Raw genomic sequence first — 13,962 nt, 5'->3', positions numbered from 1 at the left:
GGCGAAATATGACAAAAGGCTTATGGCAGTTACTGTCATGGGCAAAACAGACTTGTCTCAGGGAAATTAATTTTAATTTATTGCTAATCAAATCAGAGTAGGTTAATGAGACATAAAGCCAAATCTTAAAACACCTTCCCCCCCACCCTTCCCTTCTTCCCAGGATCAACTTCACTGTAGATTTCTCTCCCCCAGAGTGGTGCAAGGGGATGGGAAATGGGGGTTGCAGTTAGTTCATCACACATTGCTGCTTCTTCCTCACACTCTTCCTCTCCTCCAGTGTGAGGTCCCTCCCACAGGAGACAGTTCTCCATGACTTCTCCAATGTGGGTCCTTTCCAGGGTCTGCAGTTCTTCATGAACTGCGCCAGTGTGGATCCCTTCCATGGGCTGCAGTGCTATTCCAGTGTGGGTCCCCCATGGGGTCACAAGCCCTGCCACCAAACCTGCTCCAGCCTGGGCTCTTCTTCCCACAGGTCCTGCCAGGACCCTGCTCCAGCGTGGGCTCTCCATCGGGTTACAGCCTCCTTTGGGTGCATCCACCTGCTCTGTTGTGGGGCCCTCCATGGGCTGCAGGGGTATCTCTGCTCCACTGTTACCCTCCATGGCTGCAGGAGGACATCCTGCTTCACCATGGTCTTTACCACAGGCTGCAGGGGAATCTCTGTGCCACTGTCTGGAGCATCTCCTCCCTCTCCTTCTGCACTGACCTTGGTGTCTGCAGAGCTGTTTCCTATCCTGTATTCTCACTCCCCTCTTCTGGCTGTTGTTGTGCAGCAGCTTTTCTCCTTCTTGAATAAGTTATCATGGAGATGCTACCCCCATTGCTGATTGGCTTGGCCTTGGGCAGTGGCAGATTTGTCTGGAAGCCGGCTGGCATTGGCTCTGGACATGGGGTCGGCTTCTAGCAGCTTCTCACAGAAGCCTGTAGCCCCCTGCTGCTACCAGAACCTTGCCACACAAACCCAATACAGATATAGAAAACCTTGGCAGATATAAGGGTGAAATAGATGTAGATGATATGCTGCAGCCATGGTTGTAGCCCTCCTATCTTCTTTCATCGTTCCTTAAAATCTGCACAGTGAGCTAATGTTGTGTAAAGATTAATAGCCAATTTCTAACACTGTACCCAGCTCCCTCCTCTACCCTACTGAAGCTAGGTCCTCTACCAGCCTGCAGGGAGGGCAGAGGCTGGCCCTGAATATTTAACTTATTAGGCTAAAGCTTCAGTATTTTCATTAAGCTTGTGGGAAGGATGCTATGACCTGACTTGGATCTCAATTACAAAGCACCAGTTCGGGAACAAGCCCATTGTGGCTGAATTTATGCATATGATCTTGTGTGTTTTGTTGGATGAATCATCTGGTCTTAGGTGTAGTTGACATGCAGGGGAGGAGGTGTGTAGCTATTTTCAGTAGCTGTTATGGTTTTCATGTTGCTCTGACCATAAGAATAGAAGGAAGGAACTTGGTGAGAACAGGGGAGAGGGAGGAAGAAGCTGAGCCAGCCCTTGTAGAAGTTGGCTGCAGGTGCTCAAAATCAAGTCCAATGAAGTTTGCCTCTGCAGGACTTTCCTGGATGGTAGTATTTCAGGCTGCTTCGTAGGCTACCAGATAAAGGTGAATTCTTAAGCTTGCCCAGAGATTACTGGCCTCTGTGTTTGATCACCTAGTTCAGTTAAATGGAGCATAAGTGAGCTGGGAAAGAATTCTGAATGTGGTTTTAAAAGATCTTTTTTTGTAATAAGTGCTGTACTAAATTCTTACAGTGTTCATGTATCTAACTGCTTCCTGTTACACAGTTGCTGTGAGGGAACAATGTTTCACAGGTGCTCAGGAGAGAGAATGTGGCAGATGTCCACTTGAGGAATGTAGTTGTCAAGTCAACATTTTATCTGGGGGCCTGAGGAAGACATCCTGAGTACTTCAGTAATGTCTGTGGGTTCTCATGGCTGTAAGTAGGTAGAACCTTAGTTTTGAAACTTCTCAGGGGAGGACTGCATCCAGCAAGCAGCACAGTAGCCTTCAGCAGTGCTGAGACCAAGGCTTTACTATTACACTGGAAGGAAGAGTGTTGCTTCTTCAATGGTCCTATTTTCCATTGCACCTTGTAGTCAGCAGTTGAGTCCTTGCCCTGATTTCACCCTTCTTTCCTGTGAGATATGGTGGGGTTGTGGCACAGGCCAGCTCAGATAAAGTGCAAGAAAAGGTCACTTGGCTATAGTTACAGCACATGAAGAAATTGGATAGCAGTTAGCTTGCACTTGCAATGGCTGGAGTGTAAGGTGTGTGATCTCTTTACTGTCCTCCCAGCCTGCTGAGTGGGGACTGTTCTGTGTGCATTTTGCCTGCAACTGAAGAGCTTGTGTGACAAGCCTGGTCAGCATCTTGCTTCCTGGAGAACAGAAATACTGTGCAAATACAGTAACAGTGTTGAAATAAAGCAACAGGATACTATTGTTTCTTTAAGATTTTCATCTGACTTCAACTTGCAGTTCTAGTGTTCTGGCTGGGAGGCAACACTTCTGTATGAGGAAAAATGTCGAGGAGAAAGCCAACATGCTTGCTAGAGCTTGTTTATCCTACCTAGACTGCGCTGTTTTTCCTTGTAAATCAACACTAGTTGACATTGGTGTGGTCGCTCTGTGTTCTATAAAAACAGTAAAATGCATTTCTGAATCCATGTAGCTACAGCTAGTTTTGTTTAATCTGTCTTTTGAGGAAACCTTTAAATATCCTGGCTGCTGACCACATTGTGTGGTTTGCCTAAATTCTCCTTCATGACTTCATCTGCTTTGTGTATATCTGAATAGTTTAGTCTGGGAGACTGAATTCGAGAGGCGGGCAGAACACTTCCTAGGACCAGATTGTCTGTGGATACATGGTGATATATGTATGTTATTAACATCTAATGTGTTTAAGAATCCTTGAAATAAGAGCTCAGGCAGCTTGGCTGCTTGTTTTGCAAACCAAAGTCCTCGGGAATAGTGCTTGTGCCTGGTAAATGGACTCAGTATTTTTCCCACTGATTTCTCAGTGGTTTTAAAATTTTAGATGCTCTGAGTGCTTTTCTGTAGGTCTGTGATTCTGCTGCCTACTACATGTGAATTGTTTTTCCCTTGTATCCAGGGACTGCTTAAACTGGCAGCCTGTGACCTTTTTTTTTTTTTAATGGACTGATGGCTCAGTATGTAACAAGGTGTAACCCTCTTGCAAGGGCTTGTCTGTTTCTCTTGCTCCATGCTCTTCTGATATTTAGGGCTAATTTATAGCTGAACTAAGTACTTAGCCTGATCAAAACAGGAGTAGATCACTGCAAAAATTGCAGGCTTGTGTAGTCTCTGAGCAGGGGCACAAAATGATTCTCACCTTATGATTAGTTCTGGTTTTTTTCTGACCTGTTGTCTTCCCACTGTTGCTGAGTGGCTTGACTTCGTGGGTTTTCCTGTTAATATGTTGGCTCTGCTTTTCTACTTAATGTGAAAATCACTGGTAAATTTGCACTCATATGTTCTGAGAACCATCTGTTTTGTCAGCTGCTCAACAGGATGTTTTCCTTATGTACCTTGGTCTAGTTTATATGGTGTCATCATTGTAGAAGCTTGATTGTGTGCTTTTGCTAAGCATGAATTACTCGAAGCTGTCCTGCCTTACAGCAGCAGGCTGCTGCTGTGACCTCAGTGCCTCTATAGAGGGGAGAAAGAAGAAATTAACACTCCCAATGGCACTAGCTTTGTTTTGCCTGAAATTTTAAAGGAATGATGTCTTTGCAGTCACTGTTTCTTAATACAACTGTTTAGAGCTTGTGTGTAAACTCTACTAGGAGGTTTGGTCTCAGAATTCCCTTGGAAGCTTTGTAGACTTGTGTGATGTAAAAATAACCAGCAATTTCACTGAGATTAGAGCCCCAGGATACTTTAAGCACAGCTAGATAAAATAAATATTCTCCCCAGGTACATATTGTTTTAGTGAAGAAAGGTACAGGAAAATGCTCCAAGTTGTTTAAGTTGACTTTCTCCTTTCTTTTCCTCTTCTCTTCCCTCATTTAAAAGTAGAAATGAATATCCTGTATCTAGTAACTCTGAGAATAGTACTGTAGGCAAGATGCTATGACGTTGCTCTTGAGAAATCAGACATGAGCAGTGATCCTTACAACAGAAGAATTAAATGCTGATTTTTAAGACAGCATGTGTGAGAAGCTTTGCATAGAAAATATAAGAGAAAACCTTGGTATCCTGCCTTTTTTAAAGAGGCTGTTTGTATTGGTTACTTGGCAGAGCTCATTTCATGTTGGAGTAGCACATGTGGACTCTAAGCCTCTTTTGTGATGGATGAATTGGGAAAATATGGGGGAGAACCTAGTGTCTTCCATGTCCTGTATTAAAGGAAACATGTAGTCTTCAGGGCAATCTCTTCTTATTTCACATGTGTGGGCTGAAAAATGAAGAAACTCTCTTCACCTTGATGAGAATTCCTTCCTTTAGTTTTTCTTAAAGCAGAAACCAAGCTGTGGTCTAGGTGGGAATTGACCCTTGAGTAGCTGGTGATGTTGATGGAGGCTGGAACATGTCCTTGGCTGTTTTAAGACTAGATAATCTCAGAAATAAGGCTGAGCAAGACAGACAATTAGGAAGCTGTTCACTAGTTGTAAATCTGGTTGTTTTTTCTTTTCTTTGGCAGGCATCTCTGATAAGGACATCATCAATGTCACTCTCCCCACTGGTGTGCCCATACTTCTTGAACTTGATGAGAATCTGCGCCCTCTGGGTCCTCACCAGTTTCTGGGTGATCAAGAAGCTATCCAAGCTGCCATCAAAAAAGTGGAAGATCAAGGGAAAGTAAAATCTGCTGAGAAGTAAAACTCCACTGACTAACACAGCTATTTTCAAAGTGTGACAATAAGTGACAATTTATGTATGACGCTAAATTGCACTGTGTGAAAATCTCAATTTCAAGCACTAAATAATCGGAAGAGGCAGTTGTTGAGTCTCAGGTTTGTAGATTAACCTTCTGTCTTTCAAAAACTGGAATTTAAATCTCAGCATGAGGTTATGGATACTGAAAAAGAAATCAAGAGTCATTCAGGTAATAAATTGCCAGGCAATCTGCCCCAGATCTAGCATTGAGGGTGGCCCAGTACACAAATAAAGGGATATGTTATTGGGGTCTACCAATAATCAGTCCTGTTCTGTTAAGGGGAAAAGCATCTGCTTACTAAACTGATCAAGTCCTGGTTGTTATAGGCACTAAAACTTTCTCACTGACAAAATGGCACCAGGTAACAGAGTTAGCCTGTATGATTCTTCTGTCATGACAACTTGTCCTGGCTGGAGTTCCTTTGGTCTTTCAGAATATTTTCACCTGTACAACTCTTTTGCTTGTTATTTTGAGTCTTCCAAGGCCAGTTCATGGTCCAGAGGAGAATTTTGTAGATATGTTCAGACTGTTATAGTTACCATAGTTGTCTTTTATTACACTATGTTCCAGTTTTTAAGGAATCTGGAAGGAATCCCTTTTCCTCCACCATCTTTGCAAAGCCTGGCTTGACTGCATTTTACTGGCTTGCAATAATAGGATTTAACTCAGACTCTAGTCCATAAGCTAAGCACAAAGGTTTCCTGCTCAGTGTTTAAATTATCACTTAGCTCTTAGTGAGTGACCTGAATAGCTTTGAAACACTTAAGTAACATGTGCTAGAGGTTTGATCATCTCTTAGTCAAGTTGTTAGAATAAGTCCTGTTTACCTCAGTAGAACTGGATATAGGAAAATCCCCCTCCAAGATTTCCTGAGTTGCAAAGATCTCTTGGTAATTATGTTCCACAGTAATATGACTGTGGCATTCTCTGTATCAGTTTTCTCTGGAGAGCTGGAAGAGATGCAGAAGGCATGTAAGATGTGTTACTGGGTGCAGCTCATTCAGCCATCGTGCTGGCAGGGGAGGATATCCTGCCACGCCTGAAAGTGTTCTCCTCTGAAACTCTCCTCACAATCATAGCTTGATTCAGGCTCAGTGTGGCCTTACTTTTGTTTGGCACTAAATTCAAACAGTTTATGCTGTAGTTGGGTGTAGTGTAGCATGTATGGCAGTTTGATGTTCTCCTTGTGTACACAAGCATCAGGATAACTTCACTTTGGTAGACTTGCTGTAATCTTACTTGCAAATATGAAACTGTTACATAAATTTTGATCTGACCCAATGTCTCAACTCCTGAGCATCTGGATTCTGACCTCAGTTACCAACAGGGGTGGCACTTGTCTATGTACTATTTTAGCTGAATGTTTTCTTGGCATGACCCAGCTACAAATTTCAAGAGAAGTTGGTGAGAATTTCCTTGGTATAATGATAGTATAAACTTTTAAAATCCCACAATAGCTGCTGCTTTGCAGTGAGCAGCTCTGTAGCTCATTTCATAAGTGTGAGAGGATTTTTTTTCCTTTGAGGAGAGCAGTGGGACAATGTGATGTGCCTTTGAAAGTCTCCTTGCTATATGGAGGTAGATTTTACAGGTCTGATGCTGGCTTACATTAGTGTAGCATATACTCCATAAAATAACTCTTGCTAGATGGTAGTTTCTCTAACATGAATGATGCTTGGGCTTCTCTTTGGTCTTGTTTTTTTAGCCCTTGCAGTAGGAACAAAGTTACATGTTTCTCTTTTAAACATAAAGCTGGTAGGTTTCTACTTCCTTTGTACAATCAAGGATATTTCAGTGTGTTTTACTCTGAAATACTATTAGCAGCTTCCCTGCTGCTCTATTTGACACTGACTTACTCCTTTCTGGGGTTTTAGTTTTCTATGCATAGAATAACTCTGAATCTTAGTTGCTACTTTACAAGTCAGTAGTATGGAGTTAGACTGTTGATCAGCAAATGTTCACCTGTCAGTGCCCTGAGGAGGGCCACTGGCACTCAGGTGGTTAGGTTCTTCCCCAAACATTCAATGATGTGTGAAGTTCAGTATCAGGTAAAGTTATTGTAGGCTTGTTAACAAGGCAAGCAGAGCCACCTGTTGTCAGTGGGAACTGCATGCATCCAAATGTGTGGGCTTGCAGGCCTTGGCTATCGGTGTCCATATCCCTTTGGCATTGTGATATTATAATATGGAACTTCTTCAGGACTTGAGATGCAGCTGAAATTTACTTAGAAACAAACCCAGCTGAACCAGGAGATATGCTCTCTCCTCCCCTTTTCTTAGAGAATTCATTATCTTTTCTGGGGATGGAGTGGGAAATGGAAAGGTGGATGAGTAATTGTAGAGAGCATTCATATTTCTTCTTGCAGCTGAATGGATGAAATTGACTGAAAACAGCCTTTGAAAGAGACATTGACAACAAGAAAAGAACAACAGTGTGATGTTTTCAGGTGGCACTGTTTCTACAGTGCTGCTTGAGACATAAATAGTGACAGTGCCCTGGGAAGTTTGACTTGACTTGCTTTGGTTGTGACTCCAAAGTGATGACAGGATTTTATGTGCACATCTGTTGGCAATACCACCTTGCAAAAGTGTCAAATGGAACCAACTGGGGATTTAATTGTATTCTTTAAGATTATTTTAACACCTTGCAATACTTGCTTCTGAATAGCCTCCTAATTAAATTCCTAATTAAATTCCTGATTCATGAAACATGTATATTGAAGAACAGAAACCAACTTCCATCAACAGTGGCATAAGGATGCCTGATCTTCAGGCATAGCTACATTAGAGGGAGAAATGAGAATCTTGCTTGTGGTGTTAGAAATTGGTGGTTGGAAATCACTTTCCCCATGTTTAAGTATGCCTTGAAGTCCTATAAGGTGACTCGTGTTTCTCAGTTGACATTATGGATGTGGTTGATTTAGTTTGATTATACATTTTTAACTTGTGGTTAAGTAGCAGTAATAGATCCAAAATCCTCTTGAAAACCTTTGTAAATATGGTGGAGCTGGCTTGTAACTCAATAAATTCACCTGAAATAGAATTTAACTTGGCTACAGTCTGTCTTCCTTCTACTCCCACCTCCTTTGTCTCCTTTCTAGGGCTGGTAGGTAAATAAAACTGACCTTCAGGATCTCAGAACTCATCAAGCAGTTGTTGATCACATATCATGCAATCAGTTGGCTAAAAATATTGTTAAGAGCATACACTGCCTCATCTTTACGCGTAAAGAAGTTGGGCTGGGGGGGAATACATACCTGTTTGAAACTAGGGGGGTATTTGCATAGGAACAGCAAACATTTAGTTCTAGAACAATGAAGCTAAACAAATGTTCACTGTTTCCTGTGCTTGCCTGTTTAATAATCAATAATTGATTTTTGGTGCTGTGTTTAAAACTGTAGCTTTTGGAGAAAAAGCCAATCCCTTCCCTCTCCAAAGTACTCTCAGGTGTCAAGCAGAGTTGTGACTTGAATGACAAGTGCAAGGAACTGCAAGCCTGCTGAGGACAGCTTCTTGTTATTGACCTTCCCCCAGAAGACCTTGGGTACTGGGATAATGAGAGGCAGTATAAAGGTCCTAAAAAAAGTGGAACATTCAGGTAGAAATGGGGAAGATGCAACTGTGTGGCTTTAAAAAAAGCATAATGAAGAAATGGACTTTTAAAAAAGTTAGTCTTATGATCATGTTGAGAATAAGTGGGGAATGGGGCAGGTCTGAGCCATTTGTGTACTGATATTTAACATTTTGCAGTTCACGTGGGAGTGCTGCCAGACAATTCAAAGTTGCATTGGTGTTTTAAGGCGTTCCCACTCCTCCTTTCCCCCAGTCACTTTTTGTACTTTGTTCTGCAATGGCTAAATTCTGTCTTAGTTATACCTCAGATTCTTCCTGAGTCATGTCCACTGTTTCCTGTGTTGGGAAAAGACCATCTAAAGACTGGCTTGGTTGAATCCTCTGTACCTTTTTGTTTAGAAAATGTTAGAGTGCAAGGGAGTTTGCTATGGTCAACTTGGTCTGCACACCCTGAGGAGAGTCTGCCTCTACTTAGCCACATTTTCAAAATTTACAGTCTGGGTTTTTTTTAGGAAACTTTAGTCTATGGTGTTGGTGAGAAACTGACTTAAGTGCCAGTTGAATACCAAACCAATCCAGCTCTGCCTCCACAAGCTTGCAGTCACTCTGTTTCACTTCTCAAAGTTCATAATAAGTGGTTCTTGGCAATTGCCTTGTCTGTCTTCTGTGCTGGCCACGACCTCTCCTCAACCTAAAATTCCCATGGGCAGGAAACAAAGCAGCTATAATGACAACTCCTGCTGCTCAAGAAAGCTCAGAGCTATGGTAGGAACAGACTCCAGCAATTCAAAGGGAGACTGCAAAAGGACTTGGAGAGAAGGAACCCCCTCTTTGAGAGCTGTGCCAAAGAGGTGTTGCTGCCTCTTCCTTGTCTTATGGGGGCCAAAGGTTCAGTGTGGGGGGTGGGGTGGTGGTGAATATAACGGGGAACTTGACTTTAGCATCACAAAGTGGGCAGGCTGCCTGAGACAGGGTCCTCCTCCCTCCTACTGCCTTATTAGCTTGCTAGTCAGTTCCCAGGCCTTCTTGGGGCTATTCTAGCAGAATTTAGCAGCCATGTGTTGTAGTTTTTACCCTGGTTGAGAACCAAACACTACACAGCTGCTCACCCTTCCCTCTCCTGGGGTGGGGGAGAGAATTAAAGGGTAAAGGGAAAAGAGATTTGTGGGTTTAAGGTAAGAACGATTTAATAACTGCAATAACATTGAAAAGAATAATAATGATATTTACAAATCTGTAAGTGAGCGATACACAGTGATACTGCTCACCACCCTATAACCAAGGCTCAGCCTGTTCCCAGCTAATGATCCCAGAGCAGGGAGAGTCCTGAAACTGCAATGCTGGAATAGAGATAAGAGCCTAAGTGTTTGAGATGGCCCTGAGAGAGGGACAACCCAGAAGGAGACAACCCAGAGCAGGAGAGAGAACTTCTGGACAGAGCTTCGTCTATATACTGGTCATGACGTGCATGATATGGAATATACCATTGGCCAATTCGTCTCTCTATCCTAAACCTAAGGTTGAATCCCAGGCTAATAACTGGGGCTGTGTTCCCTCCCAGCTTCTCCTGCCCCTGCAGACACTGGCACAGCAGAGAAGCTGAAAAGTCCTTGACTGTCCTGGTAGCAACTATAAACATGAGTACGTTATCAGCTGCCTTCTCAGCACAAATCCAAAACATAGCTTCTCACTAGCTACTGTGAAGGAAGTGAACTCTGTCTCAGCTGAAACCAGGATGCCATGTTTTGTCCCCACTCAAGGAAGGAGGAGATGTGGAAGAGGCTCCCTGTTCTTGCTCTTCACACTATGCTGAGAGAGTAGAGGAGGGCAGCACGTACCAGGCTATGGATGTTGCTGTGCTGTGAAGTCAAACTCAGTGCAATAGATTGGCCTGAAGATGACTTCTGACTGCTGTTTCTGAAAGAGGGGCCATTGACTCACAGCTCAGTCAGTTACTCTATCAGGCTTGAGAAAGCAGCTGTGGCTGTAATGGGACCCCGGCATTAGAAGTGCTGTGTCTGCAAGTATATGCTTCATTAATACAGTTGTGTTTTAACCCAGGTCTCTTCCAGCTCCCCCTCAGCGTGGCATGTAAGCTCGAGCCATTTCACCACCTTCTGTCCAGCACTTGCATGCAAGAAAAGTACTAGTACATATTAACAAGGTAAAGTAAATTTTCTCTTCTAGAAAAGCAGTGGGAGCCCAGTGACAGTAAATGCTTAAGTTTTGTTTGCTGTTGGCCCCTGAGGAGCCAAGCAGTACTTGGCTGCCATCTTCCACATCTGTTGTTTCCAGCTATTACGAACAAGCAGCACAACTGAATATCATGGAGGACCCTGATGCTGCCAGAGCTGTTTAGTGGAAGCGTCTGTCTCTTTCAGTTATTTTCCCTCCTTGTTCCTGGTGTTAACCTAGTGGAAGTGCTGGAAAGAAGGAAAGTGCATTTGCTATTAATCCCATAACCTAAACTGTGGATGCTTTGCTGAGGAGTTAACTACGCAGTGAGTCCTACTTTCCTGATGGATGCTCGTCAGGCTCTCAGTAACTAGTGTACTATGTTTGAAGCTGAGCTAGTTCTCTAGGTCAGATCTGTGGCTCTCCAGCTATTCCTAAACTCTGTGGATTGTGCTTTCCAGAAGGCAGTGGTACTGGCTATGCTAGGAGTGAGCAAGCAGCCATAGAGATACATAACTATCCTTAAAGAGAAAGCAATTGCTTGTACACAATTTGCAACTGTAGATGGACTTGCAGAAATGCAAGTGGACAACAGGTGGAGCAAGTGCATTGTGGTAAGCGCATGTGGGAAAAACAGGAACAATTTTATACTCCTGTGTGCATCTAGAGATAGCATCAACCTCTCCTGAAAGGCTGCATGTTTTATCTCTGCCAGTGCTGCCTTATAGTTTAACAAATGGTGCAAAGGTGACTTAGTTCTGGTGTGGAATAAATTGCGGTCATCATCTAGGTTGCTTGTACAGACTAGCGGTTAGTCCTATTTTTGTCTTGTGTCAGCAGCTTCACTACACTAGATAAATTCAGTAGGAGCAAGATTGGCTATTTGCAGACAGATACTTAGTCTGCAAAAAAAAAAAAAACCAACCCCAGAAGCTCACCATCCTGGTCAGTGATAATACATTAATAACTCTGTGTGTCAGGAAAGGTGGGGGGAAAGTCGATGCTGCATGAGAAAAGGAGGTCAGCAACAAGCAGATGCCAAATAGGTTTTAAAAAAATAAAAATTGGAGGGTGCCTTGGGTTTCAGGGATCTGGTTTTGGATACTCTTGTACTAATTTTTCCAAAGGACTATGTATCCTTCTCACTCCCCTGAGAGAAGTTGTGGAAATTTATAAGCGTTTTACATGCTTTCAAATCAAGACTTAAGATAGGCAGTCCAGACCCACCATTACACATATCTTGAAAAATGTTGACTGATGTGATTTATCCAAGCAGAGTGAGTCTGTAGGTGTAGCTGGTAGAAGAAGACCCCAGCAAAGCAAATTCCCAGTCTTGTACTGCAAGCCCCATTTTCGCTGCCTTTCCTAACTTGTTAGTGTGAAAAATTCTAGTTTGTGATACAAAACTCATGACATTTGTTTTTGCAGTTGCTGTATACTTCAACCCATGCCTGTAAAGGAATAGTTTTTTTAAAGTATGTGCACACACACAAATTTCCATTTTATGAAATGTTGTGGGAACTGATGCTAAATTTTAGTCAGGTGATAACAAAGGAGAATAAACTTTCACAGCTCTCATCTTCCCAGATGAAAGCCTTAAGAGACCTACTGAAATGAAAAGTACTTACTTTCAATATTGGAAATCTTTTGTTCTGTGCTTTCTCTTCTATGTGGTTGACTCAAGTGATTTCCGCAGCTAGCAGCTAGGAATACCTTCCATGAAGCTGTAAATCCTTCACGTGGGCTGCTGATAAGACATTTCCGAGAAGATCTGAGAACTATTATTTCATCACCTCATCTCAGTGTTGGGGATAACTGAGGTGCCTACACAGTGATTATTTGTAATGTAAGGTCATTCATTTTAAAACTGTGTGCCTTCTCTTTTTTACAGGTAAACTTTATTTGTTTCTCGGCATCCTTGCTACATTTCATAATTTGAATTCTCCCTGATGCTAGACTGGGCTTGATCTGATCCCAATCACGTGCTGGTTTATATAGTAGATGAACTACATTTTAGTATTAAGTAACATACATTGGCAATATCAGATGCAAATGGTGATTATAAATACATATGGTTATTTCTGTGCATATAGAAATGAATAAATTGCTTTTTATTTTTCTTTTCTCTAACTTTTCTAAAAAAAATTGTAATTTTTGTACTGTTATCAGTCTTACACTCTGGACATCCTTGTTCATGTCACAGTGTTAAGCAGGTTTCATATTAATGTGTAAGTCTGAATTCCTTATTCTAAAGTGCAGTATGTAAAGTAGAAAGTGAGATCACTGCATCAGCAGACATATAAGCTTGGTTCATTTTGCTCAAGTTTGGAATTTGCCTGTAAAATGCTAACATATTTTGGTGTCAAAGTTTGTAATTTTAGCTGAAGAAAAGTACAAATATATTTTGCACTTGAAGGAGGGCAGAGTTTCTATTTAATAGACCTTAGAACTGAAATTTCAGGCATATCAAATATTCTCTTAATTTTTTGCCATCCCAAAACTATCAGAACACATGATTGTGAGGGCTTGATTTGTTAAAAAAGGTGACTGAATGAGGCTTCCCTCAGGGAATTAACTAGAATACGTGATTTATCAATGAGATTTTTCTGCAGCACAGGAATTCTGCATTTTTATTTTTCTTACGTTATGGACTCAGTAAGCTATGGTTCTAAGTGTAACAAGTTGGTTAAATTCTGTAAGCCCATTATTATTCATTAGGAGGATAGGCTAGAGATTTCAGTACTTCATTGAAAGTTAGGAGTTGTGGATTCAGTTTTGCCATGGGCATCACAGGCAGATCACTTATTTTTTCCCACCTGTGAAATGAGAACCTCAGAACTTTGTGGCCTTATATGGCTGTGCCACTTTCCTTAGAAGCTGAGATGCTCCAATGTATGACAAGAGGACTTTTTCTATAGGATGTGGGAGTTCCAGCACGGGGTTCTCTTCAACAATGTGGCTCCTGTTTCAGTGCCTAAATGTGAGTGAATCTCCTTTTGAAAATCTTTGTGCTCTTTTGAGAGCACTTGCCTACATGTGTTTAGTAAATGTCAGTGTTAAGATTGAAGAAAAAAAAAAAAAAAGCCTGAGAACCTAAGAGTTTGGGGCAGAAGACTCCTGTCATTTCCACGAATGAACAGATGGGCCTGCCAGCCTCTCTTTACAATGGTTCACAAAGGTGTTGGTAAAATTAAAACTTTGTTAACATTGAGTATAGTACAGGGGTTTTTAAGTATATGCTTGAACTGCCAATAGGAACAGGGTTCGTCCTGATGGGAAGAAGATTGTTGCCCTTCCTTT

At 42.0% G+C, this 13,962-nt stretch overlaps 1 protein-coding gene across 1 annotated transcript in view; it reads left to right on the top strand.

Moving 5' to 3' along the window:
• Positions 1-5,046, top strand: part of BPGM (2,3-bisphosphoglycerate mutase) — a 10,842-nt gene extending 5,796 nt beyond the window's left edge. Inside the window, exon 2 of the mRNA XM_010084102.1 lies at positions 4,679-5,046. Coding sequence (XP_010082404.1) covers positions 4,679-4,857 — 179 coding nt within the window. The 3' untranslated portion in view covers positions 4,858-5,046. The remainder of the gene's footprint in view (positions 1-4,678) is intronic.
• Positions 5,047-13,962: the final 8,916 nt, after the last annotated feature.

The sequence above is a fragment of the Pterocles gutturalis genome, unplaced genomic scaffold (assembly GCF_000699245.1).
Source record: "Pterocles gutturalis isolate BGI_N339 unplaced genomic scaffold, ASM69924v1 scaffold26965, whole genome shotgun sequence".
Lineage (NCBI taxonomy): Eukaryota > Metazoa > Chordata > Aves > Pterocliformes > Pteroclidae > Pterocles > Pterocles gutturalis.
The sequence above is the reverse complement of the archived record's forward strand: the minus strand, read 5'-3'. Positions and strand labels throughout refer to the sequence as shown.